The sequence below is a fragment of the Coregonus lavaretus genome (genome assembly GCF_964263955.1).
Source record: "Coregonus lavaretus genome assembly, chromosome: 13".
Lineage (NCBI taxonomy): Eukaryota > Metazoa > Chordata > Actinopteri > Salmoniformes > Salmonidae > Coregonus > Coregonus lavaretus.
Window position 1 is genome coordinate 53,649,286 of NC_140000.1, and position 19,518 is coordinate 53,668,803.

Below are 19,518 nucleotides of genomic sequence, written 5' to 3' on the forward strand. Positions count from 1 at the left end.
CCCCCGCCTACAAGCCGGCGACGCCCCTTCTATGCCCAGTACCTACACCACGGTCACACCACCTCGGACAGGCGGCGCCACGGGGCGGTACGGTCACTCTGACTCCTCCAGGTTTGTGTACAGTGCCCCCCTGAGGCGAGCGGCGACGTCAGGGGCGAGAGGGGCCGAGCAGGGGGAGAAGGGAGGAGGGCCGGAGGGGATGCTGGAGATGGACGTGGCGGGGTACATGAGCGACGGAGACATCCTGGGGAAGAACGTCAGGACAGATGACATCACCAGTGGGTAAGCGACTACGCCATAGACAGAATATAATAGATATTTTATTGTACGTTGGTTAGAACGTAAATGTGTCTTCTGCTTCTCCCAACACCCCCAGACACACACACATTCAGGGTCAGTCCTGTTATTGGGAAAAAATATCACAGTTATTGCCAAAGGCCTTCGCGATTCTTCCAACTGGAATGGTGAGACAGGAGAACATATGAGGGGCAATGAATTTGTGGCATTCACACATTTATTGTGCTGCGACGGGAGGAATTCACCATACATTCCATAGCAACTCTCAATAGTGCACTGGCTGACACATCGCTCAATGAGAGAGAATAGCCACAGATCTATTGTACATCACTGTGTTAGCTGTTAACCTTCCTCTGTGAACACTGATAAGTGCACTTCCCCAACACCCACATGATCTGCGTCCCAGATGGCACCTTATTCCCTATATAGTGCACTACTTTTAAACAGGCCTCATAGGGCTCTGGTAAAAAGTAGTGCACTATAAAAGGAATGGGGTGCCATTTGGGACGCATCTCTGCATTAGTTCTCCCATCCTATTTGTTCATGTAGGAAATTGATTTATTGAACACCACACGAACCATCCACATTAACTATGATTAGGTTACTGTAGGGGCAAATCTCTGAGCGTTAAATGTTATAGCACCTAGGGATGAAAAAGTGATTAGCTGAATTATGATCCTAATTAGCTTAAACCTAATGTGCTTTCATGTCCTATCAGCTGTATCTGATTACAACCCTGCAAATGTGTGCACACACACACACACACACACACACACACTCCCGATACACACACTCGCAAACACAACCCAGCTTAGTGATTTAGTTTCTTCTTTGTAGGTACCTTACAGACGGTGGTCTTCACCTATACTCGCGGAACATCGGTCGCGCCCCTGACCTGACCGCGTCGCTAGAGGTCACCCAGAGGGTGGTCAAGGAGGTGTACGGGGATGCAGACAGGTGAGGGCTTCATTCCATCTATTTGGGTTACTTGTGGAGGAGGGTGAAGTTTCACCTAGATGCTGATCTTGGATCATTATTGCGTTTTCGCCACTAATGGTTAAGGTTAGGATTGGGGGAGGGGAAGCTGATCCTAGATCTGTACCTTTGGGAGCTTTACTTGTGTTTCTGGACCACACCTAGTTCTCCAACCCTATGGACTGTATTGAAACCAATGGGAGAAACTGTGGTTTCTTGATTGAATAATATTATTAGTTGAATCAGTTTGTGTTACTGCTTGGGCTGAAGCAAAAGCCTGCTACATCCACATGGTGTGTTGCAGATCAAATTGCACAGTTTCTCTTTAAAGCTTTTCATATCAGCACTGATTTTACCGATAGCTGCTTTTTTAAAGGAAGGATTTACTAGCAATGACTGTGATATGAGGTTGTTGAATGCACTGAATGGAAGTCGCTCTGGATAAGAGCGTCTGCTAAATTACCAAGATGTAAATGTAAGACGAGAATGCTCTTCGCTAGAAGTGACACACTCTCCAGACTCCCAGACAGAGAGAAAGCCGCCGTCGCAAACGAGGTGAAAGAGAAATGTGTCATTGATTTAATTCTGTCAAGATGTGATTTGATGACAGGCAATCATAGAAGCGGGGAAAGAAGTGATGAGGTGATGTCGCATCGTGGATATAGGGATTCTGACAAGACTTAAATGAATGTGCATGGGGAAGTTTGAGAAATGTCTGTAAATTGGATGCAGTGCTCTGCTGGTTACTCTGTGGAATCCCAGATTCATTCAATTATTAGACTGTCAGAATCCACGGTTCTGGAGGTAGAACTTTTTCAAGCTTCTAATTAAATCTTGGGTTTGATAGTATGATTAATTTTCCTATCTGTTCAATAATTTGTATTTTTTTTTTTATGCATTTGTAATTACGACTATAATAGTAACTGTCATTATTTGACAGAGGAGGCGAACAGGAGGCCAGAATAAGAGAAGGGATCTGAGCAGAATAAATGTGTTGTTGATTTATCAAAGAGGAAGGACATTTTGGTGTGTCTTCCTGTGTGCTCCTAGAGTTGATAATCAAACGGTTGTTTTGTATACTGGAGGGTTGGAGGTTCTCTGTAGCTGTCAGAGGAGAGAGAGTCAGATCATATCTGTGACTGTCCAACCATCAAAGTGGCACAGACGGGTCTGAATACAGTATGACCTCTAAGCTTGTCACGTAAACTCTCATCATCTCAACATCATGACAGATCCAAGCTAATCAAACGCATCAGAAGTCCAGACCACGCTGTCCACTGGGCTGTCCACTGAGCTGTCTACTGTGCTGTCCTCCCCTACACTCCACTTTCACTCATTTTGCCTCCAGACGTTGGTTCAAAAACTATTTGAAATAATTTCAAATACTTTATCTGAGCTTGATTGAGCTTGGCTGACATAATGGACCAATAGAATAGTCCCAAATCGGCAAACCCCGCCCATCTGGTGCTCCTGGCAGGCAAGAGCAAACGCTCACAGTATTTTTTACAATTTCAAATCCTATCTGAACCCAGGTCTGATCGCCTCCTCCTATGTGTACTGTGCTCTATTCACCATCCCTAACTAATCCATACCAAACTTTAAGATGGCAGCGTGACTTTTACTGAAGAACGTAGTTACATAGTCTGGCACCTCAGGGATAGTGGGATATGTAGTCTCTGATCCCATAGACGAGGAAGGAGGCAAGGTATAGCAGCCCAGATAAGGATCTTTCAGGAGTGAATTACGGAAGGCTGCTTTTTGCCCGGAGGAGGCTAAATCCCCCTGCTCTAATGCTTCCTACCTGTCTGCCTCAGAGTCTGCATCCCAAATGGCACCCTCTTCCCTATATAATACACTAATATCGACCAGCGCTCATAGGGCTCTGGTCAAAAATAGTGCACTATATAGGGAATAGGGTGCCATTTGGGATGCATCCACTGCGTGTCAGTGTGATTGTAGCGCCCGACATCTCTCAGTCCCACTGACATCTGACGGGCTCTGGGAAGGAAATTCATTTGGGAGCCCAGCTTGCTGCAGACTGAGCTAGGCTTTGGTGCAGTCTCTCGCTCTCTCTCCACCCCGACGGACACACTCCAATCATTCTCATCCCTGAGCCCTTTTGGAACACCTTGGAACATGCAGAAGTCCATATTTCCTAAAGCCCCTGCCTAACTTTGCCCTAACTTTCTCTCCTGTCCTCTTGGGCATCCAAACTGGCATTACATGCTGCAGTACCTCTTCTCACGTAGAGAAACTGTGCTGTCACCACAACAGGAGCATCTTTACGGGGATGGTTGACTACAGGCTTGTTAGAAGCAATAAAGACTTGCTTTGATGCCTGGTTTCCTTTGACCTGGAGTTCCCACTCTTCTCCTCACTGCGTTTTCAGAGTCAGGTCCAAGAGTTATAGTAAGCAGTTTACTGTGTGAAATTCAGCTTTAAACCAACCAAATCAAATTATTGTTCCGAACACCGGTAGTTAATAGTAAGTAATTTAATGTTAAACTTTTGGGCTTGGTTATTAAACTTGATGGACTGCTTTCCTGGACCCAGATAAAGCCTTGTACCAGATAAATACATAAAAATAGTCTATAGGGAATCTCCTTTGAAATTGCTTTTAAGTCCAGGAATAGTCTTAATCTGTGTCCAGGAAAACAAACCGGCACTATTCCACCCAAAATGAGCTTCCATTTTGGGACTAGTCTTCCTTCCCATGGGTCACAGCTCCCTGACAAATCACAAGGCCTAATTGAGAAGGTGAACAGGCTCATCCTCAGCCAGAGACTGAGAGAGACTGAGAGAGACAGAGAGAGACAGAGAGAGACAGATAGAAAAAAGGAGAGAGGGACAAAGAGAGAGAGAGGACGCTACCTAGCTAAATCCTGATTGGGAATGATAAGTAACATTTGAAGGAAGAGACCATCTGGTGTGGAAACAGTATGGATTTGTGTTTAGTGCTATGGAGTTTATATGAGTTAGTTTCTTACAGTAGGCTGCCTAAACAGTTGGAGTGGACGTGTCAGTGTGCTTGAGTGTGTAGGGCGGAAGGTAGCTTAGTGGTTAAGAACGTTGTGCCAGTAACCGAAAGGTTGCTGGTTCTAATCCCTGAGCCGACTAGGTGAAAAATCTGTCTGTGCTCTTGAGCAAGGCACTTAAACCTAATTGCTCCTGTAAGTCGCTCTGGATAAGAGTGTCTGCTAAATGACTAAAAAGTGTCAGTGTGCTTGAGTCTGTTCAATACTAATGGCAGTAGGCTGCCTAAACAGTTGGAGTGGATGTGTGCTTGAGTCTGTTCAATACTGATGGCAGTAGGGTGTACTGCCTCAGAGAACTTCTGCATTCATAATAAAAAAATTTTTTAGGCCTGGATTCAATCCGATCAATGGTTGATCTGAGTTATTTACATTTTAGTCATTTAGCAGACGCTCTTAACCAGAGCGACTTACAGTTAGTGAGTGCATACATTTGTATTTTTTTTCATACTGGTCCCCCATGAGAATCGAACCCACAACCCTGGCGTTGCAAGCGCCATGCTCTACCAACTGAGCTACACAGGACTACATATAGTGCGCTTGACATTTAAAGGTAATTTCCGATTGAGCCGACATATGCAGCGTTTACCGTGAATGCGCTCTCTGCGAACACGGAAACATTGCCTTTAAAAGGTGCATAGCCGACAAAGCACGATCGAATTTAATCCCAGCTCTAGTTGATATGAAAATTACATAAAAAAGAGAATGTGTTCTCAATTACTTACCTGGTTAAATAAATGCAAGCAGAACTAACAAATCTATTATTTTTAACACAGTATTATAGCGTCATGTTTGGTTTTTGAAGACAATATTTCTCATCGAACAGTAAGCTACTTCAACATTCCGAAAAGGTTCATCAGTGTAAGAATGGCTGTGAAATAATATGATGCATATGGGCATTTTTGTACACCCATCGTCCTCAAAATATATTTAACCTTTATTTAAGCAGGTTAGTCTCGTTGAGATAAAATTCTATTTTTCAAGAGAGACCTGGACAAAATACTACTGGGAAGAGGAGAACCCATCTTAAGCAATGATGTTGTCTCTCAACATTTTACTGCCTTACGAAGGGCTCAAAACCATACCAATGGCCTCATAAAGAAGAGTCCTATTGAGATGGCACAGTAGCACTGCCAGCCAAGACTCATCCTCCTGTTTCATCAGTATTGAGACGTCTTGCACCACCAGTCAAGATTCATCCTCCTGTTTCATCAGTATTGAGACGTCTTGCACCGCCAGTCAAGATTCATCCTCCTGTTTCATCAGTATTGAGACGTCTTGCACCGCCAGTCAAGATTCATCCTCCTGTTTCATCAGTATTGAGACGTCTTGCACCGCCAGTCAAGATTCATCCTCCTGTTTCATCAGTATTGAGACGTCTTGCACCGCCAGTCAAGATTCATCCTCCTGTTTCATCAGTATTGAGACGTCTTGCACCACCAGTCAAGATTCATCCTCCTGTTTCATCAGTATTGAGACGTCTTGCACTGCCAGCCAAGATTCATCCTCCTGTTTCATCAGTATTGAGACGTCTTGCACCACCAGTCAAGATTCATCCTCCTGTTTCATCAGTATTGAGACGTCTTGCACTGCCAGCCAAGATTCATCCTCCTGTTTCATCAGTATTGAGACGTCTTGCACTGCCAGCCAAGATTCATCCTCCTGTTTCATCAGTATTGAGACGTCTTGCACCACCAGTCAAGATTCATCCTCCTGTTTCATCAGTATTGAGACGTCTTGCACCACCAGTCAAGATTCATCCTCCTGTTTCATCAGTATTGAGACGTCTTGCACCGCCAGTCAAGATTCATCCTCCTGTTTTATCAGTATTGAGACGTCTTGCACCACCAGTCAAGATTCATCCTCCTGTTTCATCAGTATTGAGACATCTTGCACCGCCAGTCAAGATTCATCCTCCTGTTTCATCAGTATTGAGACGTCTTGCACCACCAGTCAAGATTCATCCTCCTGTTTCATCAGTATTGAGACGTCTTGCACCACCAGTCAAGATTCATCCTCCTGTTTCATCAGTATTGAGACGTCTTGCACCACCAGTCAAGATTCATCCTCCTGTTTCATCAGTATTGAGACGTCTTGCACCGCCAGTCAAGATTCATCCTCCTGTTTCATCAGTATTGAGACGTCTTGCACCACCAGTCAAGATTCATCCTCCTGTTTCATCAGTATTGAGACATCTTGCACCGCCAGTCAAGATTCATCCTCCTGTTTCATCAGTATTGAGACGTCTTGCACCACCAGTCAAGATTCATCCTCCTGTTTCATCAGTATTGAGACGTCTTGCACCACCAGTCAAGATTCATCCTCCTGTTTCATCAGTATTGAGATGTCTTGCACCACCACCCTTTAGACCTTTGTTAGCAGCTAGCTGTGGTTAATGCCCTGAGGCGGCAGCAAAACTTTCGGCCGTCGAAACAAAGCCTCTATTCACTGTCAAGGTGATTCACATGAAAGAGAAACATCTGTAGTCAATCCTTGAGCCACAGAGAAGAAGATTCCAAGCCTTTGTTACCTTCTCTGAAGATAATATTGGATTCTGACAAGGCCACGTTACGTACTGGCCTTCAGCATTTTTAATGGAAATTGCGATGGAAGAATGGGTGCAAAATTGGTTCTGATGCCGTTACAATCTAATATTCCACTCTCATGAACAGTTGCCTGAGCAAGTGATGCATTTCCCCCTAAACAGTGTTGCCAGTCTACAGTAGACATAATATCTAGTCAAACAATGGGGCTATTCTACATCCACTCTCATGATGTGGCGTTATGACACCATAGTGACTTCTGCTCTGTCTAAAAGCCCATCTCTAAAAATAAACAAACTCATGCAACATAAATGAGTGTCAGGCGAGGCCGTCGAGGCACAAGCGGTGTGTTTTCACACGACAGCCTCCTGATTCTCAGCAGAGGCATGAATAAGTAAAGGGCTCTGCTTTTAGCGTCCCTGTGTCTGAGACTCTCTCCCTCTGCTGCCTACAGGGAGCCAGCCGGGAGAAGGCCGGACTGGTGATGGCAGCTGGCTCTACAGTTTTCTGTTTGAAAAGGAAGCTTTAGGGGATTGGTGTGTGTCTCTGTGTGTGTCTGTTTGTCTCTCTCTCTCTGTGTGTGTGTGTCTCTCTCTGTGTGTGTGTGTGTGTGTGTGTTATGTTGTTAAAAAGCAGACACACACTGATCCAGACAGGAGGGAGCGGTTGTGGTAACACTTCATGGCTCTGCAGTGCTGACGTAAGCAGTATAGGGGATGGTTTTTGCAGAGTCATTGACAAAGCCAGTTATTATATAAGGGTTGTGCTTCTGGTACAATTCATGTGCACTAAGGGCACCACTAAGGGCACCACTAAGGGCACCACTAAGGGCACCACTTGAAAGGAAAGTGTCCTTGCTCACAACCTGAAGTTGTTATTTGTAGGACTTCCGGTTTTTGCAGTCAGTCAGTTCTAAAATACTTTACTGCAATGTGCTAAACAGTACCTGCTGTAGCAGAAAATATGCTTTCAAGTAATGTTGGGAGAAGGTTCATTGTAGATATGGGTGTCCTGCTGTGTGTGTGTGCCATCTCTTAGAAATTGAAAAAGCACTGTTTCCCCATTGCACACACTAATTATCTATTTGTTTACCATGGCTCAGATCTAAACAATGTTTTACTTTGAAGATCAGTTTTCCTGGCATTTCTTATGCACTGGCATTGGTCCAAGTTTCTCTGGCATTCCCCATTCAGGAAACTGTATTTATCATTAACCAGAGTAATATTCTCCTGGGGAGGAAGGGCCTGTCATGAACCCGTTGACCGTACTAATTAAAGTCTAAATAATTTAGTAGAGTCAATGGTGTAAGGAATGGGCACAGATTTTCACAGATATGTATTCTGGTCCTACTGTAGGAGGGGATGGGGGTATCATCTCCTATCAGGATGACGTATCATCTCCCATCAGGATGGTATATCATCTCCCATCAGGATGGTGTATCATCTCCCATCAGGATGGTGTATCATCACCCATCAGGATGGTGTATCATCGCCCATCAGGATGGTGCATCATCGCCCATCAGGATGGTGTATCATCACCCATCAGGATGGTGTATCATCACCCATCAGGATGGTGTATCATCGCCCATCAGGATGGTGCATCATCGCCCATCAGGATGGTGTATCATCACCCATCAGGATGGTGTATCATCGACCATCAGGATGGTATATCATCACCCATCAGGATGGTGTATCATCTCCCATCAGGATGATGTATCATCACCCATCAGGATGGTGTATCATCGCCCATCAGGATGGTGTATCATCTCCCATCAGGATGGTGTAACATCACCCATCAGGATGGTGTATCATCGCCCATCAGGATGGTGTATCATCGCCCATCAGGATGGTGTATCATCACCCATCAGGATGGTGTATCATCGCCCATCAGGATGGTGTATCATCGTCCATCAGGATGGTGTATCATCACCCATCAGGATGGTATATCATCTCCCATCAGGATGGTGTATCATCGCCCATCAGGATGGTGTATCATCGCCCATCAGGATGGTGTATCATCTCCCATCAGGATGATGTATCATCACCCATCAGGATGGTGTATCATCGCCCATCAGGATGGTGTATCATCACCCATCAGGATGGTGTATCATCGCCCATCAGGATGGTGTATCATCTCCCATCAGGATGGGGTATCCTACTGTATGTTGTACGTGTCTATTAGAAAGCCTGTGCAAAATAAGAATGTTTAAATTGTTTGTGACTAAGTGTGGCTCAGTTAGTTGAGCACGGCGCTTGCGCTGCCAGGATCGTGGATTTGATTCCCGCTGGGCCCACCCATATGTAAAATGTATGCACACGTGACTGAAAGCATCTGCTATGCTAAGAGTCATATATTACAGCCAGTACGAGGCTCCGTTTAGAAGGTCAAGGATTTGGTCCGACCCCACCAAAGTGATTGGACCTAGGGTATGGTAGACCATAGGTTATTTTGGGTTTATCAAATCAAATCAAATCAAATTTTATTTGCCACATGCGCCGAATACAACAGGTGTAGACATTACCGTGAAATGCTTACTTACAGCCCTTAACCAACAATGCATTTATTTCTTAATAAAAAGTTAAATAAAACAACAACAACAAAAAAGTGTTGAGAAAAAAAGAGCAGAAGTTTTAAAAAATAACAGTAGGGAGGCTATATACAGGGGGGTACCGGTGCAGAGTCAATGTGCGGGGGCACCGGCTAGTTGAGGTAGTTGAGGTAATATGTACATGTGGGTAGAGTGAAAGTGACTATGCATAAATAATTAATAGAGTAGCAGCAGCGTAAAAAGATGGGGTGGGGGTGCAAATAGTCCGGGTAGCCATGATTAGCTGTTCAGGAGTCTTATGGCTTGGGGGTAGAAGCTGTTGAGAAGCCTTTAGGACCTCGACTTGGCGCTCCGGTACCGCTTGCCATGCGGTAGCAGAGAGAACAGTCTATGACTAGGGTGGCTGGAGTCTTTGACAATTTTGAGGGCCTTCCTCTGACACCGCCTGGTATAGAGGTCCTGGATGGCAGGAAGCTTGGCCCCAGTGATGTACTGGGAGGTACGCACTACCTTCTGTAGTGCCTTGCGGTCGGAGGCCGAGCAGTTGCCATACCAGGCGGTGATGCAACCAGTCAGGATGCTCTCGATGGTGCAGCTGTAGAACTTTTTGAAAATCTGAAGACCCATGCCAAATCTTTTCAGTCTCCTGAGGGGGAATAGGCTTTGTCGTGGTGTGTTTGGACCATGATAGTTCGTTGGTGATGTGGACACCAAGGAACTTGAAGCTCTCAACCTGTTCCACTACAGCCCTGTCGATGAGAATGGAGGCGTGCTCAGTCCTCTTTTTTTTTCCTGTAATCCACAATCATCTCCTTTGTCTTGGTCACTTTGAGGGAGAGGTTGTTATCCTGGCACCACACAGCCAGGTCTCTGACCTCCTCCCTATAGACTGTCTCATCGTTGTCGGTGATCAGGCCTACCACTGTTGTGTCGTTGGCAAACTTAATGATGGTGTTGGAGTCGTGCCTGGCCATGCATTCATGGGTGAACAGGGAGTACAGGAGGGGACTGAGCACGCACCCCTGAGGGGCCCCCGTGTTGAGTATCAGCGTGGCAGATGTGTTGTTACCTACCCTTACCACCTGGGGGCGGCCCGTCAGGAAGTCCAGGATCCAGTTGCAGAGGGAGGTGTTTAGTCCCAGGATCCTTACCTTAGTGATGAGCTTTGAGGGCACTATGGTACAGGTAGTGTTCCCCCCTCCCCCCCAGAGGGCTTCGTATCCTGGGGATCATCCATGCACCTGCCCCTGTGTCTGGCTGGACCCTGGACTCCTTGGATCAGAGCCTGAGGGTGAAGGGTTTTGTGGGTAAAGACACATGCTCGGAGGGGTAAGACACGGTTGTCTGCTTCCCTGATGGATGACCTCATATGGCTGCACTGCTGTGCGCGCGCGCGTGTGTGTGTATCCTGTTTCCTGGGGGTGTTGGAGTTATAGGAAGAGGAACATGTGATAGGAGTGATTCATAGTAGGGTGACATAAGGTTGAGATAAGAGCATCTTAACGTATTTATTTATACATGTCATAATGTATATCAGGTCATACGTGAAGACGGATGCATTTTTGGCAGAAGCATCAACAGATAGCATCAATAGGCAGCATCAACAGATAGTATCAACAGATAGCATAAATAGGTAGAATCAACAGATAGCATCAGTAGATAGCATCAACAGATCGCATCAACAGAGAGCATCAACAGATCGCATCAACAGGTAGCATCAATAGGTAGAATCAACAGATAGCATCAACAGATAGCATCAACAGATAGCATCAGCAGATAACATCAACAGAGAGCATCAACAGAGAGCATCAACAGAGAGCATCAGCTATATGACATGGTACCATGACAGCATCTAGTTATCAGATTCATCCAAACACTATGTTGAAGTAGATTGTCCTCCATTCCCTGCCTCTTCCCACAGCGTGGTGGATTCACACACACACACACACACACACACACACAGACACACACACACACACACACACACACACACACATACTCACACACTCCTCATAGACCCCCTGCCAGGCTCATGAATGTTAAAGCCGCCCAAACTGTTTGAAGGGGGGGGGGGGGGGTCGACTAGTTGTTTATTTTGGATGCCAGATCTAGTATATCCGATCTACGTCTGAGGAAATCTGTTATAGGGGCTTGAAGTGGAAGTCAACAAGGAATAGAAATAGCAATGCATCTGAATTGTGTTCAGTACAGTGAGATAACGTAGCGTAGCATTTTCACCATTACCAGAAGCAGCTGCTCTTTCTCGGTTTTCTAATGTTATGGAGACTGGATGTTCTAATTAACTGGTGTTTGTTGTTGCTCGATGCAGAGCCTAAAACCTGAAAGGGAGAGAAAGGGAGTCACAGCTTCCCAGAGTTGTAATGATTGCAGTGCAGGTGCCTGGGAGATGCCCTTGAGAATGAGGTGCAAGCGAGAACTTTAAAAAAAGATTGCAGTGTCTGCATCCTGGAAGTTAGAGCTGAGAGACACTGCATACAAAGGCATTCGTTATTTCCCAATGGATAAATGACCCTAGATCAGCGTCTACTGGCAACTTCACCCTTCACCGAGCCAAATACTTGTCAAGGCTGACACAACACCTCAAGAGACGGTCGAAGTTTGAGGACAAACGAGCGCCACTGAAACAAAGTATATCAACACAGACTAGTGCTGTCACGCCTCATTATTTAGAAAGGCAGGGTATTGACAGGAAGGCAGCTACTCTGTGACTAACTGCCCCTGCTCAGATCGAGGCAGAGTCATGAATGATGGCTAATATGGCTGCCGCCAAACACAGGGCGGTGACAAAACATATCATCCCAGTGAGTTTGTCTGGCAACAAGTGTTGATTTTCTTGCAGGGTTATGGTGTCCATATTAGGATAGAGTCACACATCCGTGGAAGTGACTCAGACACAACTTCCATGGATGTGGAACTGTCCTAATATGGATACCGTACATGGCTGTGTTTCTCCATCACAAGGATAAACAAACAGAATGATCATTAGCCCAACAATAGTAAGACTCATTCCGTATTATCATCAGATGATGATGTGTTTTGTGTGTTAAGCAGTGGAGGGGCCGCCCGAGTTTCTAAAGCAAGAGATTCCTTATTGTTGGTACTGTATTGCCGGGCAGTGGCGGCTCCTGAAAAAATTCTCAGGAGGGGCAATTTTTCTGATGATTTAGGTGACCTACACACATTTTAAAAAAGATATGTCCAGCAACAACATGAAGACAGGGGCAGCATATAAGTCAATACCAGAAGCATTTATTGACTGATCTGGGGAGATGGATTCCAGTTTCTGTGACAGATTATAAATAATCTCTGATGCCTTTGTTATATTAGCTTTTGGTTGAATGTACTGTCGTAGTAAATATATAATGTTATAGCTTGGTCTGACTAAAATCTTGTGCATGACCCATTTTGTGTTGGGCCTTTGTATTCAATACAATGAACAAGAGTCCTATCTTGTCAGCCTTGTCAGCAGGTGGCTAAGGATAACACCCACGCCATAGGTCTCTCAGTTCTTCCAACTCACGAGTTCTTGCCCTGAGGACACACACACACACACCCACACACACACACACACACACACACACACACATCATCACTGATTAACACACACACACACACACACACATCATCACTGATAACAAACACACACACACACACACACACACACTGATAACAAACACACACACACACACACAAATCCTCTTCTCTTAGGCTGAACATCTGAAGACAGAGAACCCGACTCAGAGCCAATGCAACAGTGACACTAGCCTGGAGGTGACCTCGCCCAACTCATCAGGACCAATCAGAAGATCAGAACTACTAGATTCAACCTACTTCATTTTATTGTATAAAATGTCAGCACACAATGTTTAGGGGCTCTTCTGATAAACTCCCTACGAGTTTGACGAACGGGTCCGTGCACGCGATTCCAGATATCTTTACCTCTGAATAAACTGCCTTATATTATACAATTATCCACCTTGTCCAAAAGTCTCTACTTGGTCTCCGTTCTCCAGTAAACTTGTTTTATCAACAATAGTAAGGTTCAATGACACAGAAAGCAGTTCAATGTCGGGGTACAGAGTCGCTCTCTTACCAGGATCGCGGTCCGCTCTGACCAGGGTGAAGCCGGCCGGCTCCACTTCTCTGTCCGGGACTCTGTCATCCAGCCAAGTCTCCCAGCTGTATTGGGATTACAGCTGCCAGCAACGTTTTCATTATTTAGTCCGTTCGTAGCGGGTATGTACACGATCAACAAGATCAGTCCAAAACCGAAGATCAGTCCAAAGCATAATGTTTTCAGAATGTTTGTAAACTAAGTATACAAATTAAAAACATAAAATAACGCCACACTGCAGGTGCAACATAGACGCTGCTAGCCGCCATTGTCTTAGTTACGTTCAACGTTACGTCACGTATGACGAAAGCGCGTAAGTGCATGCCCACAGACACCCATAGAGAATGTATTGAAAGCTTTGAAATGTGAAAAAAATAGATTTTACATGACAGGCTATGAGAGACTTCTGGGCGATTTTCAACCTGACTGAAATCGCCCAAAAAACGGGCGGGGCCATTTGAAGCACGACTTTAGCCTGATTTGACATTTAGTGGCTGGCAGATCAGACGTGAACACTGATAACTGCTGTTGCCGTGATATAATTGATTAGAAAAAAAATCCCTTCCTTTTCCCGTTTGGCAGTGCGTCGCCCATATCGCCCTATTGAACAAGCCGCCCATGTTGCCGGGTGATTCAGAGAAGTAGGCCAGAGGCAACCACAGAGGGCTGTGGTGGTTGTATGGTAATAGAGGCTTGTTGTGGCCAGCCTTTTTCTGGACAGTTCTGTGGTGGTTGTATGGTAATAGAGGCTTGTTGTGGCCAGCCTTTTTCTGGACAGTTCTGTGGTGGTTGTATGGTAATAGAGGCTTGTTGTGGCCAGCCTTTTTCTGGGAAGTGCTGTGTGAAATGAAATCTTGGGTCTAAAATGAATATTACCTGGGAAGATTGGATTTAGTCTTGATTAGTATTTTTTTATACGAATGAATGAAGGTCACATTATTGATAATTCAATTGACTGCCGCGCTGCCCGGCTCTGTTGTGGATTATAAAAAATGTAATCATGTTAAATGATGCATGTTATTGCATAATTACAGTGATAAAAGTTTTATGAATCTACATGGGCCTTGGTTGTTTCGATCAAAGACACCGATCATGAATTCCGTAAACAAGATATCCAGAATTTACAGAAGAATGACTAGAGATGAAGTTTGAAGATGACCATGGATAGATTGTGTGCTGTCATATTGTAATGCCTAACCCCTAACTCATTCACCATGAATACTGCTGTAGCACAGTTGAAGAAAATGCATACATGGTAGAGTAGTCCATATATACAGTGAGGGAAAAAAGTATTTGATCCCCTGCTGATTTTGTACGTTTGCCCACTGATAAAGAAATGATCGGTCTATAATTTTAATGGTAGGTATATTTGAACAGTGTGAGACAGAATAACAACAACAAAATCCAGAAAAACGCATGTCAAAAATTTATAAATTGATTTGCATTTTAATGAGGGAAATAAGTATTTGACCCCCTCTGCAAAACATGACTTAGTACTTGGTGGCAAAACCCTTGTTGGCAATCACAGAGGTCAGACTTTTCTTGTAGTTGGCCACCAGGTTTGCACACATCTCAGGAGGGATTTTGTCCCACTCCTCTTTGCAGATCTTCTCCAAGTCATTAAGGTTTCGAGCCTGACGTTTGGCAACTCGAACCTTCAGCTCCCTCCACAGATTTTCTATGGGATTAAGGTCTGGAGACTGGCTAGGCCACTCCAGGACCTTAATGTGCTTCTTCTTGAGCCACTCCTTTGTTGACTTGGCCGTGTGTTTTGGGTCATTGTCATGCTGGAATACCCATCCACGACCCATTTTCAGTGCCCTGGCTGAGGGAAGGATGTTCTCACCCAAGATTTGACGGTACATGGCCCCGTCCATCGTCCCTTTGATGCGGTGAAGTTGTCCTGTCCCCTTAGCAGAAAACCACCCCCAAAGCATAATGTTTCCACCTCCATGTTTGACGGTGGGGATGGTGTTCTTGGGGTCATAGGCAGCATTCCTCCTCCTCCAAACACGGCGAGTTGAGTTGATGCCAAAGAGCTCGATTTTGGTCTCATCTGACCACAACACTTTCACCCAGTTCTCCTCTGAATCATTCAGATGTACATTGGCAAACTTCAGACGGCCCTGTATATGTGCTTTCTTGAGCAGGGGGACCTTGCGGGCGCTGCAGGATTTCAGTCCTTCACGGCGTAGTGTGTTACCAATTGTTTTCTTGGTGACTATGGTCCCAGCTGCCTTGAGATCATTGACAAGATCCTCCCGTGTAGTTCTGGGCTGATTCCTCACCGTTCTCATGATCATTGCAACTCCACGAGGTGAGATCTTGCATGGAGCCCCAGGCCGAGGGAGATTGACAGTCTTTTGTGTTTCTTCCATTTGCGAATAATCGCACCAACTGTTGTCACCTTCTCACCAAGCTGCTTGGCGATGGTCTTGTAGCCCATTCCAGCCTTGTGTAGGTCTACAATCTTGTCCCTGACATCCTTGGAGAGCTCTTTGGTCTTGGCCATGGTGGAGAGTTTGGAATCTGATTGATTGATTGCTTCTGTGGACAGGTGTCTTTTATACAGGTAACAAACTGAGATTAGGAGCACTCCCTTTAAGAGTGGGCTCCTAATCTCAGCTCGTTACCTGCATAAAAGACACCTGGGAGCCAGAAATCTTTCTGATTGAGAGGGGGTCAAATACTTATTTCCCTCATTAAAATGCAAATCAATTTATAACATTTTTGACATGCGTTTTTCTGGATTTTTGTTGTTGTTATTCTGTCTCTCACTGTTCAAATAAACCTACCATTAAAATTATAGATTGATCATTTCTTTGTCAGTGGGCAAACGTACAAAATCAGCAGGGGATCAAATACTTTTTTCCCTCACTGTATATATATATTTTTTTATTTCACCTTTATTTAACCAGGTAAGCCAGTTGAGAACAAGTTCTCATTTACAACTGCGACCTGGCCAAGATAAAGCAAAGCAGTGCGATAAAAACAACAACACAGAGTTACATATGGGGTAAAACAAAACATAAAGTCAAAAATACAACAGAAAATATATATACAGTGTGTGCAAATGTAGCAAGTTATGGAGGTAAGGCAATAAATAGGCTATAGTGCAAAATAATTACAATTAGTATTAACACTGGAATGAAAGATGTGCAAGAGATGATGTGCAAATAGAGATACTGGGGTGCAAATGAGCAAAATAAATAACAATATAGGGATGAGGTAGTTGGGCGGGCTAATTTCAGATGGGCTGTGTACAGGTGCAGTGATCGGTAAGGTGCTCTGACAACTGATGCTTAAAGTTAGTGAGTGAGATAAGTGTCTCCAGCTTCAGAGATTTTTGCAATTTGCTCCAGTCATTTGCAGCAGAGAACTGGAAGGAATGGCGGCCAAAGGAGGTGTTGGCTTTGGGGATGACCAGTGAGATATACCTGCTGGAGCGCATACTACGGATGGGTGTTGCTATGGTGACCAATGAGCTAAGATAAGGCGGGGATTTGCCTAGCAGTGATTTATAGATGGCCTGGAGCCAGTGGGTTTGGCGACAAATATGTAGTGAGGACCAGCCAACAAGAGCGTACAGGTCACAGTGGTGGGTAGTATATGGGGCTTTGGAGACAAAACGGATGGCACTGTGATAGACTACATCCAATTTGCTGAGTAGAGTGTTGGAGGCTATTTTGTAAATGACATCGCCGAAGTCAAGGATCGGTAGGATAGTCAGTTTTACGAGGGCATGTTTGGCAGCATGATTGAAGGAGGCTTTGTTTGCGAAATAGGAAACCGATTCTATATTTAACTTTGGATTGGAGATTCTTAATGTGAGTCTGGAAGGAGAGTTTACAGTCTAACCAGACACCTAGGTATTTGTAGTTGTCCACATACTCTAGGTCAGACCCGTCGAGAGTAGTGATTCTAGTCGGGTGGGAGGGTGCCAGCAGCGTTCGATTGAAGAGCATGCATTTAGTTTTACTAGTGTTTAAGAGCAGTTGGAGGCTACTGAAGGAGTGTTGTATGGCATTGAAGCTCGTTTGGAGGTTTGTTAACACAGTGTCCAATGAAGGGCCAGATGTATACAAAATGGTGTCGTCTGCGTAGAGGTGGATCTGAGAGTCACCAGCAGCAAGTGCGACATCATTGATATACACGGAGAAAAGAGTCGGCCCAAGAATTGAACCCTGTGGCACCCCCATAGAGACTGCCATAGGTCCAGACAACAGGCCCTCCGATTTGACACATTGAACTCTATCTGAGAAGTAGTTGGTGAACCAGGCGAGGCAGTCATTTGAGAAACCAAGGCTATTTAGTCTGCCAATAAGAATGCGGTGGTTGACAGAGTCGAAAGACTTGGCCAGGTCGATGAAGACGGCTGCAGAGTACTGTCTATTATCGATCGCGGTTATAATATCATTTAGGACCTTGAGCGTGGCTGAAGTGCACCCATGACCAGCTCGGAAACCAGATTGCATAGCGGAGAAGGTACGGTGGGATTCGAAATGGTCGGTGATCTGTTTGTTAACTTGGCTTTCAAAAACTTTCGAAAGGCAGGGCAGGATGGATATAGGTCTGTAACAGTTTGGATCTAGAGTGTCACCCCCTTTGAAGAGTGGGATGACCGCGGCAGCTTTCCAATCTCTGGGGATCTCAGACGTTACGAAAGAGAGGTTGAACAGGCTAGTAATAGGGGTTGCGACAATTTCGGCAGCTAGTTTTAGAAAGAAAGGGTCCAGATTGTCTAGCCCAGATGATTTGTAGGGGTCCAGATTTTGCAGCTCTATCAGAACATCAGCTGTCTGGATTTGTGTGAAGGAGAAGCGGGGGGGGCATGGGCAAGTTGCAGCGGAGGGTGCAGAGCTGGTGGCCGGGGTAGTGGTAGCCAGGTGGAAAGCATGGCCAGCCGTAGCAAAATGCTTGTTGAAATTCTCGATTATTGTAGATTTATCGGTGGTGATAGTGTTTCCTAGCCTCAGTGCAGTGGGCAGCTGGGAGGAAGTGCTCTTATTCTCCATGGACTTTACAGTGTCCCAAAACTTTTTGGAGTTAGTGCTACAGGATGCAAATTTCTGTTTGAAAAAGTTAGCCTTTGCTTTCCTAACTGCTTGTGTATATTGGTTCCTAACTTCCCTGAAAAGTTGCATATCGCGGGGGCTATTTGATGCTAATGCAGTACGCCACAGGATGTTTTTGTGCTGGTCAAGGGCAGTCAAGTCTGAGGAGAACCAGGGGCTATATCTGTTCTTAGTTCTGTATTTTTTGAATGGGGCATGTTTATTTAAGATTGAGAGGAAATTACTTTTAAAGAACAACCAGGCATCCTCTACTGACAGAATGAGATCTATATCCATCCAGGATACCTGGGCCAGGTCAAGTAGGAAGGCCTGCTCGCTGAAGTGTTTTAGGGAGCGTTTGACAGTGATGAGGGGTGGTCGTTTGACCGCGGACCCGTTACGGACGCAGGCAATAAGGCAGTGATCGCTGAGATCCTGGTTGAAGACAGCGGAGGTGTATTTAGAGGGTAAGTTAGTCAGGATGATATCTATGAGGGTACCTATGTTTACGGATTTAGGGTTGTACCTGGTAGGTTCGTTGATAATTTGTGTGAGATTGAGGGCATCTAGTTTAGATTGTAGGATGGCCGGGGTGTTAAGCATATCCCAATTTAGGTCACCAAGCAGTACGAACTCTGAGGATAGATGGGGGGCAATCAATTCACATATGGTGTCCAGGGCACAACTGGGGGCTGAGGGGGTAGTTTACACCTTATTATATCTGATCCAATCCTCACACATATTTCCTGGGTGCCCACAGTAATTAGGTTTTTTGAATGAATGAATGAATGAACTGTGTTGATCCCCATGGAGAATTGGATTTGTCACAAGCAAAAGACACACAGGTACAATAGAGACGCACCTCTTTAATCTGGTGCCCCACACAGAGAGCTGGGGGCTTGGGGGCTAGGGGTAGGGGCTTGGGGGCTGGGGG

At 45.2% G+C, this 19,518-nt stretch overlaps 1 protein-coding gene across 3 annotated transcripts in view; it reads left to right on the forward strand.

Annotated features, from left to right (window-relative positions):
* Positions 1-8: 8 nt before the first annotated feature.
* LOC311139752 (neuron navigator 3-like) overlaps positions 9-19,518 on the forward strand; it is a 78,357-nt gene continuing 58,847 nt past the window's right edge. For all 3 annotated transcript variants that reach the window (XM_084174691.1, XM_084174692.1, XM_084174693.1), the window contains exons 1-2: positions 9-282; positions 1,135-1,254. In XM_084174691.1, coding sequence (XP_084030817.1) covers positions 32-282; positions 1,135-1,254 — 371 coding nt within the window. In that variant the 5' untranslated portion in view covers positions 9-31. The remainder of the gene's footprint in view (positions 283-1,134; positions 1,255-19,518) is intronic.